The sequence below is a fragment of the Nematolebias whitei genome, chromosome 1, assembly GCF_014905685.2.
Source record: "Nematolebias whitei isolate Nwh7 chromosome 1, NemWhi1, whole genome shotgun sequence".
Classification (NCBI taxonomy): domain Eukaryota; kingdom Metazoa; phylum Chordata; class Actinopteri; order Cyprinodontiformes; family Rivulidae; genus Nematolebias; species Nematolebias whitei.
The window spans coordinates 14,707,163-14,721,220 of record NC_056498.1 but is presented as its reverse complement, the minus strand read 5'-3'; the positions used below and the strand labels follow the sequence as shown (position 1 = coordinate 14,721,220).

The following is a 14,058-nucleotide window of genomic DNA, read 5'->3' as shown; positions in this document are numbered from 1 at the left end:
ACCCTTTCCAAAAAAATTGAATATCATGGAAAAGTTGTTTAACTTCCATAATTCCATTCAAAAGGTTATTCTTTAATAGATGATAGATTCAGGACTCACAATTTAAATGATTCCAAGTATTTATTTGTTTATTTTTACATAATTTGGGCTTCCAGCTCATGAAACCCATAAAAAAAGGATTAAAAAAAAAATAGAATATTGTGAAGACATCAGCCCACACTTCTCAATATTTGCAGAAAAAAAAAAGAGAAAGAAATTAGGATCACAACAAATCAATCAAAATATGGTACTTTCAAAACGATATGTCAATCTTCAATTCTTGGTTGTGAATCCCTTTGTCTTAATCACTGCTTCGATGTGACGTGGCATTGAGACAATCAGCCTGTGGCATTGACTGGGAATTATGGAAGCCCAGATTTCCTTGATGCTGTCAGCTCTTCTTTGTTGTTGGGTCTGGTACTTCTCATTTTCCTCTTGAGAATACTCTATAGATTCTCAATGGGGTTTAGGTCTGGCAATTGGCTGGACAGTCAAGCACTCTGGTATGGAAATCAAACCAGGTTTTGGTGTTTCTGGTGGCATGGGCCAGGTTCTGCTGGAAGATGAAATCTGAATCTCCATACAGATCCTCGGCAGAAGGAATCAAGAAGTCCTCGAAAACATTCTGGTACACTGTTGCAGTGATCTTGAATTTAAGAAAGCAGAGTTTACCAACACCTGCACAGAACATTGCACCCCAAATCATGACTGACTGGATATTTCACACTGGACCTCAAGTAGTATGGGCTCTGTTCCTCACCCTTCTTCCTCCAAACCTTTGGACCTTGATTTCCAAATGAAAGGCACACTTTACTTTCATTGGAAAAGAGGACAGAGGAACCCAACAGTTGTAGCCCATTTCCCGGATGGGTCTGAATGTGGTGGTTTTTGAAGCTGTGTCTCCCACCTCATTCCATTCTTTCTGGATCTTTGCCAGATTCTGGAATCTTCTCTGTTTGATAATCCACTGAAGCCCACTGTCATCTCTTGCTGGTGCATCTTCTCCTGCCACATTTTGCCCTTCCACTAGACTTTTCATTGATATGCTTGGACACAGCACTCTGTGAACAGACAGCCTCCTTAGCTATGAACTTTTGTGGCTTACCCATCCTATGGAGGGTATCAATGATGGTCTTTGACCAGTTATGTCTGTAGTCTTCCCCACATTGAACCACACTGAGACAATTGAACCAAACTGAAGCAATTTAATGACACCTGGGAAGACCTGTGCAGGTGCTTTGAGTTTAGTAGATGATTAGTGTGTCACACTCAGTTTAAAACATTCATGCCCTGCAAAATGTGACCCGATGTCTCCACAGTATTCAAATTTTTTGAAATCCTGTTTTTATGGGTTTCATGAGCTGGAAGCCCAAATTATGTAAAAATAAACAAATAAATACTTGAAATCATTTAAATTGTGGGCCCTGAATCTATCATCTATTAAAAATGTACTTTTTGAATGGAATTATGGAAGTTAAACAACTTTTCCATGATATTCTAATTTTTTGGAAAGTGTCTTTATGTGTATATGTATATATAATATATATATATATTTTTTTAATATATATATATATATATATATATATATATATATATATATATATATACACACACACACACACATACATATACACATATATAAGGACCTATTTGAGTAGGTAAGCCTCAAAACATTTTAGGCCCTCTTCATACACAGTGACTCCCTGTTTGCTTTAGATTGCATCAAATTTGGACATCAGTGTAAACTCCTGATGCTGCTCAATAATCCAAGTAGCTAAACCTAACAAGGTTGAGCCAGGTTCTCTGGACGGATTCTTCTTTGCTGAAACGTTTCGTCTTTTATTCAAAAGCTTTCTTCATTCTTTTAGATATAGCTTGTAAATATAATGTATTTTTAAACAATGTTGTATTTTAAATACATTGCTGTTCACTCTCAGAAATATTGTTGTAAAAATGACAGTGGAAGGGAAAAACAGCAGGTTTTAACTTTAGAAATGTTTAAACTACATAATAAGAATACAAACATTTGTCATCAACATAAACTTTTATTGAAATCTACTTTATCTTTAACTAGAACCTTATTTTCACATTTTAATCACCATTACCAAGTGTATTAAATGTCTAAAATAATTTTTGTTGTACTCATGTGCATGTTGAAGTAGACAGTGAGGTTTATTTTATTTTTCTATTTCAACAACAGATGCAATACATTTTTAATTTTCTTTGTGTTCATTACTAATTCTCAATCTTGTCAGTGTTCATCGTTATTCTTCACAACTTTCTTATTATGCTACGGCACTGTTACGTATAACATGCTAGAAACAAATATTAGGATTATTTTTTGTGTTGATTATAAAAAGTATTTGTGAAAAAAGCTTAGGGTCAAACATTTATCAACACCAGAGATAAGAAAAAGAAAGTGAAGTCATTCAGTACCTTGGTGTCTGTAAGCTGCTGGAGTTAGTAGCTTGGGTTTTAGTAGCAGTGGTTAGTGGTAGTCCTTATTAGGGAACGGAAGGCCGGACTTCCTCTTGTGTTACCTAGAATCTGTGAGTCCAAGTCATCGTCGATAAACTCCTCTCCTTGGATGATGTGCTGCGTGTCCTCGCTGTGATTGACAGGGCTGGTCATCTCCTGCTCCTTCTCGTTGTGCATCTGGGCATAGATGTTGCGGTTTCCTGGAAGCTTCCTGAAAAACAATGGGGGATAGGCATCCTCAGTCCTAAGCCAAGGACTGTGGGATTCATTGCTTTTATGAGATAGGGTTGTACTTCTAGTGGGTATTTTAATTTTAGATGACTCTTCAGTGGATGGTTGCTATTCGGACTGAGGGCAGTGATACAGGTGGAGTGAAAATAAAGCATGCTTTTAATTGATTTATCCTCTGCAAGACATAAACAAATCTGTTTTCATTTATGTAGTTACATGACAAAACAATCTGTCATTTTGTTCTCGCATAAGCTCCAAGAACCCATTCTGTGCACAAGCTCATGGCAGAACCTGTCTCAGAGCAGCATTATCGTGCTCAGAACTTTGTGGGCGATTTTATGTAGAAAAGTTAATAAACTAAATGGTCTCATTTGGCTTCAACTCTTCTGCTGAAGAGCCGCTGACCGAGGCACAGCCATCTTGACAACTCTTCCAATAAAACTTACAAGATTGTCAAAAAACACAAAAATAGTCAAAGCACTCATGGAAGGAGAGCGCATTTTGTGCATGGAGGAAACAGCGAGTAGACGCAGGCGGCTCTCTGTGGAAGGGAGTACGCCTCCGCTGGGTAGAGCTGCGATTTCTGGCCTGAGCCTGTGCCAGACCCGACGGGCCAAAATTTTGTGCTTGATGGGCAGGCCGGGTTGTGCTCGGGCTTTTGATGCAGTTTTAATTGCGCATGTGGCCCCAGCCATCCTCTTATCACACATTTGAGGATTTGTAATTGATCCACAACAAGTGACATAATGGAGCTGGAAAGTATTAAACAAAAGCTAAAAAAAAGGGAGCGCTCACTCTACAAAGCCAGCAGAGTGAAACCTGCTGATGTTTGTCAGGTGCACGCTCAGGTCCGACCGGCCGGTTGAAAGAGATTTTAAAAAGTTGCGTTAAGCTTCAGATGGACAACCGGATCATCGGCTGCACGCGTCCCGCTCCGCACCCTGCTCTTATCTGCGGGAAGGAAGTTGCAGCACCTGAAGCTGCAAAAGTCAAAGTGACCAGCATGTTCCATTAAAATAGCCTTGATCTATAGTTTCCCAAATAATTTTGCTCAAAAAACATTTTTGTTCGTCTGTATAATAGCCTATGTTTAGAGTTGATTTTTGTAGGCTATTTGCTTTGTATGTTAATATCCATTTGGTGACTTGTTAATAAACAAGAAATCTTGTATCTTCCTTTCTTTGAAATATGATTTTAAAATAGTATGTCAAATTGATTTGCTTACAAAAGCAGTAAAAGGTTAATTAAAAAAAACGAACTTTTTTACTTTATCCAAATTATTGTTGAAATTGCAAAGGTATAGTACTGGGCTACTCATAGGAATATCATATCCGTGACTTCTTTGTGGTTTCGTGCATGGTTTTCCAAAACTGGGCAGTTCCAAAATATGTGAGAGTGGTCTGCATCCACTGTTCCACAATTCCTCCAACACGTCAAGTCTGTGCCCTTAATCTATTTTTGACCTTAGGCGTGATAAAAAAAATCGTATCAGATTTTTCCAGGTGAACTCCCTCCATATGCACGAATTGGTGAATGTCTGGTGTGTTTTCCACATATCTTGCCAATCCTCATCTGGGATATATATCTGATCAAGATAATGTTAATAGCTAGTAAGAAAGCTATTATGAGGAAATGGGGAAAGGAGGACCCTCCATGTCATGATCAATGGATTGGGATAATACTTTGTAGAAGAAATCTATATAATGGAAAAACTTGACATATCGTCTGAGACTACAACAAACACAAATGGAAGAAAAATGGGAGAAATGGATACGATTCAAAACCAAAGGCAGCAACAAAAAATAGAGAAAGAACTTGACAAACTAGATAAGACAAATAGACTAATAGAAGATTAGTTTCCAAGCAAAATTTATTTTTATTTATTTATTTTTGTATGTAGTGTTAAATGTGAATTGTACATGCTATATGTAAATAAATGTGGAAAATGCCAATAAAAAAATTAAATGATAAAAAAAAATAACCTTATTTTTTTTTAAATCAGGTTCGGGCCTCTAATTACAGTTAATTGGTCGTGTCGGGCTCAGAAAACATGCCTATGAGATCTGGCCTGGCCGGACTGTTTAGGCCCGAATGCAACTCTGCCGTTGGGCAGAGTAGGGTTACTTCTCCTACGTTCACTCATTATTGTGCATCATCTGTCAGAAAGTGACATTTCTTCATGACAAATTTGCAAATTAGCACTTCTCCTTGATTACCAACAGAAATAGCAGATGTTCCTCCAGTGTTGCTGATTCTGTATGTGTGATATGTGGTGCAGTGAGAAGGCTCATCAGGAGTTCACCCCTGCAGTTTCTCTGAGTATGAAACGTCCTTGAAAAAAACAAAATGTCCTACATGGGTGAAAACAGATCTCTTAGCATCTCGCAAAGTATAAATCAGCCTTCAGTGTTTTGTACGCAATAAATAAACGGGACATTTTCATGCAAGCTAACAAGACTGGGACATATTTAGGAACTGGTTTTTATTTATTAGGCACATTTTGTTTGGTGCAGCAATAATAATAATAATAATAATAAAATAGAACTGACAATAAAACATTAAACTTGGGCAGAAACATGTTGGCTGTCCTTTACTTTGGTCTAGAATTAAATCAGTAAACACACACCAACACACATCATTGTGTCCCCCCCACACATTACGGATGCTTCTGACGCCCTTGCCACCAAAGCTACATTTAAATGGATTTAACTCAGCCATTTTTACACACAGGACCTATAGAACTGACATTTGGTGTGGTTATAGTTGAGAGTGTTTCCTATCATATACTGAATCCAAATCAAAAATACAAGATGGCCACCTTAGCTAAAATGAAAAAAAAAATAACAGGCATTTTTAGAGCTATTCAGCTGAAATAGCTGAGAGCGAACCCTAATAGACTCTAACTGCAAATCAAAAATCAAAGATGGCTGCCTGAGCCAAAAAGGAAAATTACTATAAATCAGCCGTTTTTAGAGATAGAGCTGAAATTTGTTGTGGTGATAGCTGAAAATGTTCCCTATCACATACTGCATGCAAATCAAAAATCCAAGATGGCTGCCTTAGCTAAATGGAAAAAATGACTATAACTCATTGATTATTTTGCCACGTTGAGCTGAACTTTTGTATAGTGGTAACTGAGAGCGATCCCAAACACATTATTGTCATATCAACAGTTTAAAGTGGCAGCAGCCTGAAAGTCCCCGTCAAAGTTTCTCCAGGAACTTTCAAGTGTTTAACTTCTATTTATCTGCTATTAAGACAAAACACATTTTGTGCTGATTACAGTTCATGTTAGCATGCTAACACTTTAACGTATAATATAAACACTCTGAATGTTGCCTTATTGTAGTATGCTAACATTATCGTTTAGCTAATGCAGCAGTGAATGGAACTTGTTCAGCTAAAATTTGCCCGTTGTTGTATATAGAATAAAAATCAGCTGGGGAAATATCAACAATGCCCTTGATGTATTTTTAGCTATTTTATGAGATTAAAGACAAAATAACCATTACTAGGTATTGTTAGAAAAGCTGAATTTAAAAAGCTGATAACATTCAGCTTGATATGGCCGAAACTTATTTAGGGGGTGGGTGATAAACACAGTGGCTTCATAATTTGATCGTGCTTACCTTTTAAACTTGTATAGGATTAATGAGCCAGTGGTGATGACGCCGATTAGGAAAATTACAGCTAGAGCCCAAATACCTGGACCTCCAACTGCTCCATGGTAGCCTGGAGTTAAGACCAGCAGAAATGTATCAAAGAAGAATTGATCTCTTTTGCACAATGAAAGATTACATTTGAGAACAGAAACAAAATTACATTGAGTTAATTTTGAAAAGGGTAATTATTTTCAAAAGTACATGTTTTTGTATTTTCTTTAAACTCGACAAAAAAAGAAACAAAGGTAAATTTACTTGTTGAATGCTAAAGTTAAACATTTTCATAATAAAAGCTTCAGGTTTGTTGTACGTGAATAAACCTGTAAATGTATCTTAGCTCTTCATTGTAACATAAATCTATTCAGTGGGAATAAATTACTGATCGGCAGTTTTTAATTAAATGGGCAGTTCGAAAGAACTGATAAGAAGTTTTGCGAACCTGCATTGGGATCGGCTAACATCACAAGTATTTGTTGACCTCCTCGGACCATGAAGCTGACGTTGTTGTCATTAAACGCCTGCACGATGGTTGGAATACGCTAGAGAGGAGAAAATGTTAGATTAAAAAAAAAAAATCGAACGCATTGCATTTTATCAGGCGATTCTTCATTTTTCTTATGATGACTAAAAACTAATTCTATCAACAAAACTTTTATATTTTGTAAATGTTTGTATATGTGTGAGTTTGTACCTTATCTACAAATTTACTTCTCTTGCTTGGTTTGTTGTCCAGTGGTAGAACGTACAGGTCGGCGGTCGTGGGGAGACCTGGTTTAACCACAGTCACTATGGACTCCTGAGGAACTCCTGTGACCTATTATCATACAAGTAAAAGTCACATTCTCAAACATCTTTATGTACGTTATTGATGCAGATCAAAATAAGTCACTAACACAGTAAATTGACCACGCTTATTACTTTATAAGCACTTGTAACTTGCCAGCATCTTCTTGTTTATAATTACTTATGATAACCTTGATTTTAGCTACAGCAGAACTACCACAAGTACAGTAAACTCATATAAACAAGATGTTTTACACCATTTGCTGATAGTTAATGTAAAAAATAATCGCAAAAATCACGATTATTGTTTTAAAAACATTGTAGAATACACTGAGACGAAGATTTTAAGTTAGGCCATTACTTTTGCAGGTTCATCTAGGATTTGAATTTGAGAAAAGCAAAGTTTACTTTTAAAAAAGCTTGGTGAGATAAATTCAATTTATTTTTAAACTACATTCTCGTGTTTTTTCTGATTTATTATATATTCTGTACTTCATAATGGCAAAATAGCGGTATAATGTTGTTTCTGTTGGCTTGTAAGTTGTGATTTTTAGCAAAATGTCAGAGTATATTTGCAGACTACCACCACATTTGCTACATTCATTAATGTGAAACGGTCAAATTGGTTCTAGTAATTTAGGTTTTGTCTTTGAAAGTGTAATTTCTCACTAAATGAAAAATCTGGGACATTTAGAAACAGGGGCAGCACGGTGGCGCAACTGGTAGAGCTGCTGCCTCTCAGCGAGCAGGTCCTTGGTTCAAACCCCGGTCCAGGGGCCTTTCTGGGTGGAGTTTGCATGTTCTCTCCGTGCATGCGTGGGTTTTCTCCGGGTGCTCCGGTTTCCTCCCACAGTCCAAAAACATGCATGTTAGGCTGATTGGTAACTACATTGTCCCTAGGTGTGAGTGAGAGAGTGAATGTTTGTTTGTCTCGTTTGTCTCTATGTGGCCCTGTGATGGACTTGCGACCCGTCCAGGGTGTACCCCGCCCCTTGCACAGTGATTGCTGGACATGGGCACCAGCGACCCCCGTGACCCAAAATGGAATAAGCGGGTAAAGATAATGGATGGATGGATTTAGAAACAGACAGGTTTGTTAACCATGTTGTACAAGCTAACTCAGCTAGTTCTTGAAGATAAAATTATGATCACGTGGAATGCTAATTTAAATTTAGCTTCAGCCAGGATTCAACCAGAGATTTTAAATTTCATCATAATAAACAAAGCATGAAAAATGAATAATGATAATGCATTTGCAAATAAAACAGAAAATGGATTTTCTGCACAGCCATAATTACTTATAGCATCAAAACAAATATATTTGTACAGTGTAACGTTTGTCTTTTCTGCAGATGGACAAAACTGAAGGACCAAGATGAGCAGAAACAGTTCAAACTATTCCACACATTTTCGCGGCTGCCTTCAAGCAGCTACAATTTGCTTTAAATGTTGGTAGAATTGTGAAACTCTGCAAAACCCTCCCCAAAAGTAAATTGAAGCATGAGACCCAAATACTAGTGCAAAGTTTCTGGGCCAAATATCAAATACAGCCTACCCCAGCTTTATGCTGGTCGTCTGCAGGATATTGCTGCTAACAGGACCACACTGCTAACAAGACCATGTTGCTACCAGAAATTAAGGAATTTGTCACGAGATAATTAAAATCAGGCACGGCATGGCTAATTGGGAGTCTGGAGTTTTCCTGGTGGGCTGGTCTGATGTGTGGGCTGCAGGGCCAGTGCTCCCTGTGTTTTTTTTATTTATTTTTTAAAATAACTTTTTATTAACAACATATAAACACAGAACACCACTGCCGCTGCTCCTGGGCTGCCAGCTAGGGTCGCCGGCAGCTCTAGTTTTTTATTTATTTATTTTGCAACCTTTCAATCAACCCAGTAGGCGTGTCAGCAAATGACCAATTGGCGACCTCAGTTTGTCCCGAAAGTAAACGTCCCTTGCCTGTGGAGCTGGCTGCAACCAATCTGGGTGTACGTTTGAGTATGAAGTCTCAACCTTCTGCGGACAGTGAGCATGGAGTTTGCTCAGCTCAGGGAGTACATACAGTACGCCTGAGTATGTGGGAGCCTTGAGAGAACGTCACTGCTAACAGAACCATATTGCTAACAGTAACAGTGTTTTTACAGCACTATTTTGGTTTTAATTGCTATTTAATGTTGTGTATTGCTGTCCGTACTTTATATGTTGTCTGTCTAGAACAGGTCTCTCTTTAAAATGAGTCCTCGTGACTCATTGAGACTACCTGTATAAATAAAAGGTAAAAAATAAAAAAAAAACTGCAATCTTACTATTTGCCTTGTTATATCGGAAACAACTTCTTATTACAAGTCCTACTGAATGCAACTCAACCAAAATTTGTATATTTGAAAAGTTGTTTTTTCTTTAAAATACCAGAAGTATTTTGCTTTGTTTGGAATTAGAGAAATTAATTTTAATTAGCTTAATTGAACAAAACTTGTATAACTTTACCTTTGCCAGAATTTTGGTAACCACCTGGCCAACGTCATTTCTCCACTCTGTGACGTTTGGGTTATAGTTGTCCAAGGTTCTACTGAAGCCCAGAGGAAGGATCTGAAAATTATCTAAAAGAAAACAAAAAAACAAATATCAGCTTTAGGAGCCAAACCTCAGATGAGCTCAAGTATAAAACGGACCACAGATTGTTTGCAGGAGTTTCAAATCAAATATAATAAACATAAACCACAGATGCAGGAACACGGTGCTTGTTCTGCTCAGACAGATGTGCACACTTGGAAATCACCTTGAAGAGATAATGTGTGGAAGTCAATCTGCGCATCCAGATGTGCACTGTTGTTAGCATAAGGCATGTTGATTTGAGTGTGCAAATACAAAGATGGTTTGAGCAGACTAATATGGATTATATAGCTACAGTCTAAACAGACTGAACTGCTTACAACTGCAATAAGGACATACAGTAAATAAAGAGTCTTAATGAAACTCCTTTGCCATATCCAAAGTGGTTCAGTGAACCACTTTGTGAACCACCAACGTGAACCACTTTGGCTATGGCTGCCTCAGAGGAGTTGATGGGGGAGAGGGCGGGCCCCAGAAACCATCTTGTCACCAGCAAACTGGTTGGCCCATTATGTGAGTGTGCTGCTTGTGAGACTGAGTTTGATTGTGGCTCCTCGGTCTGATGAAGTCCTTTGGATGAAGGATGAAATGTCTCAACAAAAAAAAGAAACTGTCCAGATGACCTGACAGAACTTAATTGGATTTTTTTTACCTGGATTATTGAGCACTTTGACACAATTTAGATCATTTTATGGTCACTGTAGCAGGTATGAGTGATGGAGGAGGAAATATTTACATTTATCTGAATTTGTTAATTTAGGACACAAAGTCAGTTTTACTGACCAACAACAGATTTAAAACATTATTCACACTTTACTAATCAGAACTCAGTCACTGAAGTAGAATTCCTTAATTACAGGGAATTTTGTCCATACAAAGAAAAATTCTGCTAAATGAGACTGAATTTGTCTTTGAGGTTTTATTACAAAAATAATCAAAAATAGAATGTAAACAACAATAATACAAATATTAAACACAAATAAGGAATAAGAATTTGGATAAAACTAGTTTGAAGACGCAGTTGTTGAAAGAATACTTCAGACTTGATTAAGCAATAAAGATTCATCAAGGGGTAATTCTCTTATCTAAAACAAAAGAAGTCTTGGGACAGAATTTATTTTGTTTTAAATGTGCAAAAGTTTAGATAAAGTGTAAATATTTGATGGTTTAATTTTTGGAATTTTGTTGAGAGGTGCTATTAGAGTTGATCAAATTAGGTTATTTACTAGTGTAGGAGTTGTGGTTTTGTCCCTGGTGCCGTGTTTATGTCCGTGTTCCCCTGATCCTCTGTTTCTATCTTTATAGGGTTTGTGTTTCTTTAGTATCTAGATCCGTCTTGTGTTGTGTTTATGGCTTGCATCCTCTGTCTCTTTCTTTGGCATCTGTGATTACTCACAGGTGCCTTCACTTTGTCTAATTGGTGATTTCTGTATATGAGTCTGTGTCTATGTTAGTCCTTGTCCTGGCATTGTCTTCTGTCCACTGGTGATGACCTGCCTGTTTTGTGAGTATATCCTGATCCTTCTATGTTTGTTTTGGGGAGTGGTGGCACAGAGGTTAGAGAAGATGGGCCTGTGATCAGAAAGTCGCAGGTTCAACTCCCAGTACTGTCAACATCAAAATGTGGGTGGAAAAGGTGAAACACCCACACCTGCCTCCACCCTCATTTGCCCCACTCTGGACCCTTGAGCAAGGCCCTTAACCCCCACCATCTGCTTCCTAAACAGGTCTCTCTTGAAAATGAGTTCTCATGACTCAATTAGACTACCTGTATAAATAACGGGTAAGTGAAAATTTTGGTGTCCTGTAAGCTCTTTGTTTTGTTAATAAATTCTTTATTTTATATATACATCCTGAGTCCTTGCCCGCCTGCCTGCTCCATTGGGTTCACCAGCACCAGCCTTTTGTGACGCCAGCCCTTCAAGCAAAGGAATAATATTTTATTAAGCTGCATCAGATAAAATGTTTAACAAGTCTCAGTACTGCACTAATGTCCTCATCAGATTCTCAACCCCTTTCCAAAGAGACAGCCTTCAAAACTCTGTGTAGTAAACAGATTACAGCTCAAGCGGTCCTTGGAGGATCGTGCCAGAGACTCGTCCACCGTGACCAAGGAGAGACGTTAACAGGGTCCATTAAGGGAAGGGAGCTGATGAGACTAGTCAATGGGTGATGAGCAGTCTCAGGCTTATACCAAAGCTATAAAGCCCTGAGGTCAAATAACCCATTTTATCTTAAGTAGTCACTGTATCTCTTCGATTTGACTTTAACAAAAAATGTTGCTGAACAAAATTAGTTGTTTTCTTTGCTCGGGAATAAACAAGCTGGATCTCAGGCAGAACACATGAGGAGACAAGAAAAATGGATGAACTAAGAACAAGTCCAACAACAACTGAGAGGCTGGAAAACACCACTGACAACAGCTGGGTGCCCTGGACACTCTGGTGATATCAGGCAGTTGTCACTTGGCATCTTCAGTTCATAAAACTGGTCTCGTTCTGTCTCGTGAACTTTACAGGGTTGTGGTGTCTCTAAAGTTGAATTCTATCTTAAAGCAAAGAAAAGGCAATATGATAAAACATTATATTTCACATCATTTCATAAAAATAATTTCAAACAATAATCATGTTTTAAACATGTTATAATCAAATAAAACAAACTTGACTTTACGAATATGATCTTTATAAAAATCTTAAAATAAATTTATCAAATCTAATCAAATCTATTTATCAAACTTTAAGTGATTAAGGAGAAAATGAATGTTCAGAAACATCCATCCATTATCTTTTACCCGCTTCTTCCATATTGGGTCACGGGGGTCACCGGTGCCCATGTCCAGTAATCACTGTGCAAGGGTGGGGGACACCCTGGACAGGTCTCCAGTCCATCACAGGGACACATTGAGACAAACAAGACCAACAAACATTCACTCTCTCACTCACACCTAGGGACAATGTAGAGTTACCAATCAGCCTAACATGCATGTTTTTGGTCTGTGGGAGGAAACCGGAGTACCTGGAGAAAGCCCACGCATGCACAGAGAGAACATGCAAACTCAACCCAAAAAGGCCCCCGGACCGGGATTTGAACCGGGGACCTGCTTGCTGAGAGGCAGCAGCTCTACCAGTTGTGCCACCGTGCTGCTGTTCCGAAACAATAAAATATTATTCAGGTCAAAAGTAAATTTAAAAGCAATCATGAAGGTGGTTATGAAAGGTGACCTCAAGGTCAAAGGATGTGGTAAGGAGAAGTATCTTCATGCTACCACAGATATCATATAATCACTAGATCCCGCATTGGCTGCTGTGGTGCAGGAATTTCAGCTGCCATCTTGGAGCGGTCGTCCTTATTTAGTTAAAGCAAAAGATGTTTCAGCACTTCGCAGCTTATTTCTGTTCAAATCGACGGACTGTTGACGTCAGGTCTCGGGGGATAACTTTTCACAAGTAAGATGAACATATTATTGTTAGTATTTTGTGAATAGAATATTACTGTACTGTATTTATGTCCACCAGCTGATGTTATGTTCAGTGTAACTGAGATCTGATGACAGGAATATTTTTCTAACAAGCATACTCACAATTTCAGTAGCTTTGGTTCATTTTCAACAGATATACATCAGAATTGGAGTTTTGTTTAAGATCTTGGAAATTAAAAATAAAACTAGGGAGAATATAGGAAATAGAAAAAAAGATTGACCTCTTTTGTACAATGTTTTTTGTGTAGACACAAATCTCCTGTTTTCATTTTGAAGGTTTCCCAAAGAACAAGATGTGAGGAAGAGGAGGAAGTATCTTTGAGGAGGATTCATCTGAGCAGTGAGGATTTTAAACTGGAGGATTCTGATCAAACTGATCAGACTGTCCGACTGAGAGATGGTGTGGTACCATCGGTTCACCTTCAAAGAGTAGGAGCATCATTATAAGTTCATTAACGTTCATAAATTTACATATTTTATTGTCAGTCCCAAGGTGAGATACCTCCATGTGTTTATATGAACAGGTAACTATAGACTGTAAAGTTCATATTCATGATGTTTTTTCATTTCAGCTTGAAAACTGCAGGACTACATGAACTCAACAAAAGCTGCAGCTGCTCTGTCTGTGGCCTCTCAGGAACGTGCACGTCACACACACACAACCTCGGCCAAATGATGTGAGTATTTCTATTATATATATATATTTGAGATGTATGTCTGTGTGTATAGAGAGAGAGAGAGAGAGAGAGAGAGAGAGAGAGAGAGAGAGAGAGA

At 38.0% G+C, this 14,058-nt stretch overlaps 1 protein-coding gene across 1 annotated transcript in view; it reads right to left on the bottom strand.

Moving 5' to 3' along the window:
• Positions 1-14,058, bottom strand: part of sorcs2 (sortilin-related VPS10 domain containing receptor 2) — a 690,706-nt gene that overhangs the window by 98,825 nt on the left and 577,823 nt on the right. The window contains exons 22-26 of the mRNA XM_037675240.1: positions 9,681-9,793; positions 7,102-7,224; positions 6,850-6,949; positions 6,378-6,480; positions 2,580-2,773 (exon numbers count right to left, since the gene is read on the bottom strand). Coding sequence (XP_037531168.1) covers positions 2,580-2,773; positions 6,378-6,480; positions 6,850-6,949; positions 7,102-7,224; positions 9,681-9,793 — 633 coding nt within the window. The remainder of the gene's footprint in view (positions 1-2,579; positions 2,774-6,377; positions 6,481-6,849; positions 6,950-7,101; positions 7,225-9,680; positions 9,794-14,058) is intronic.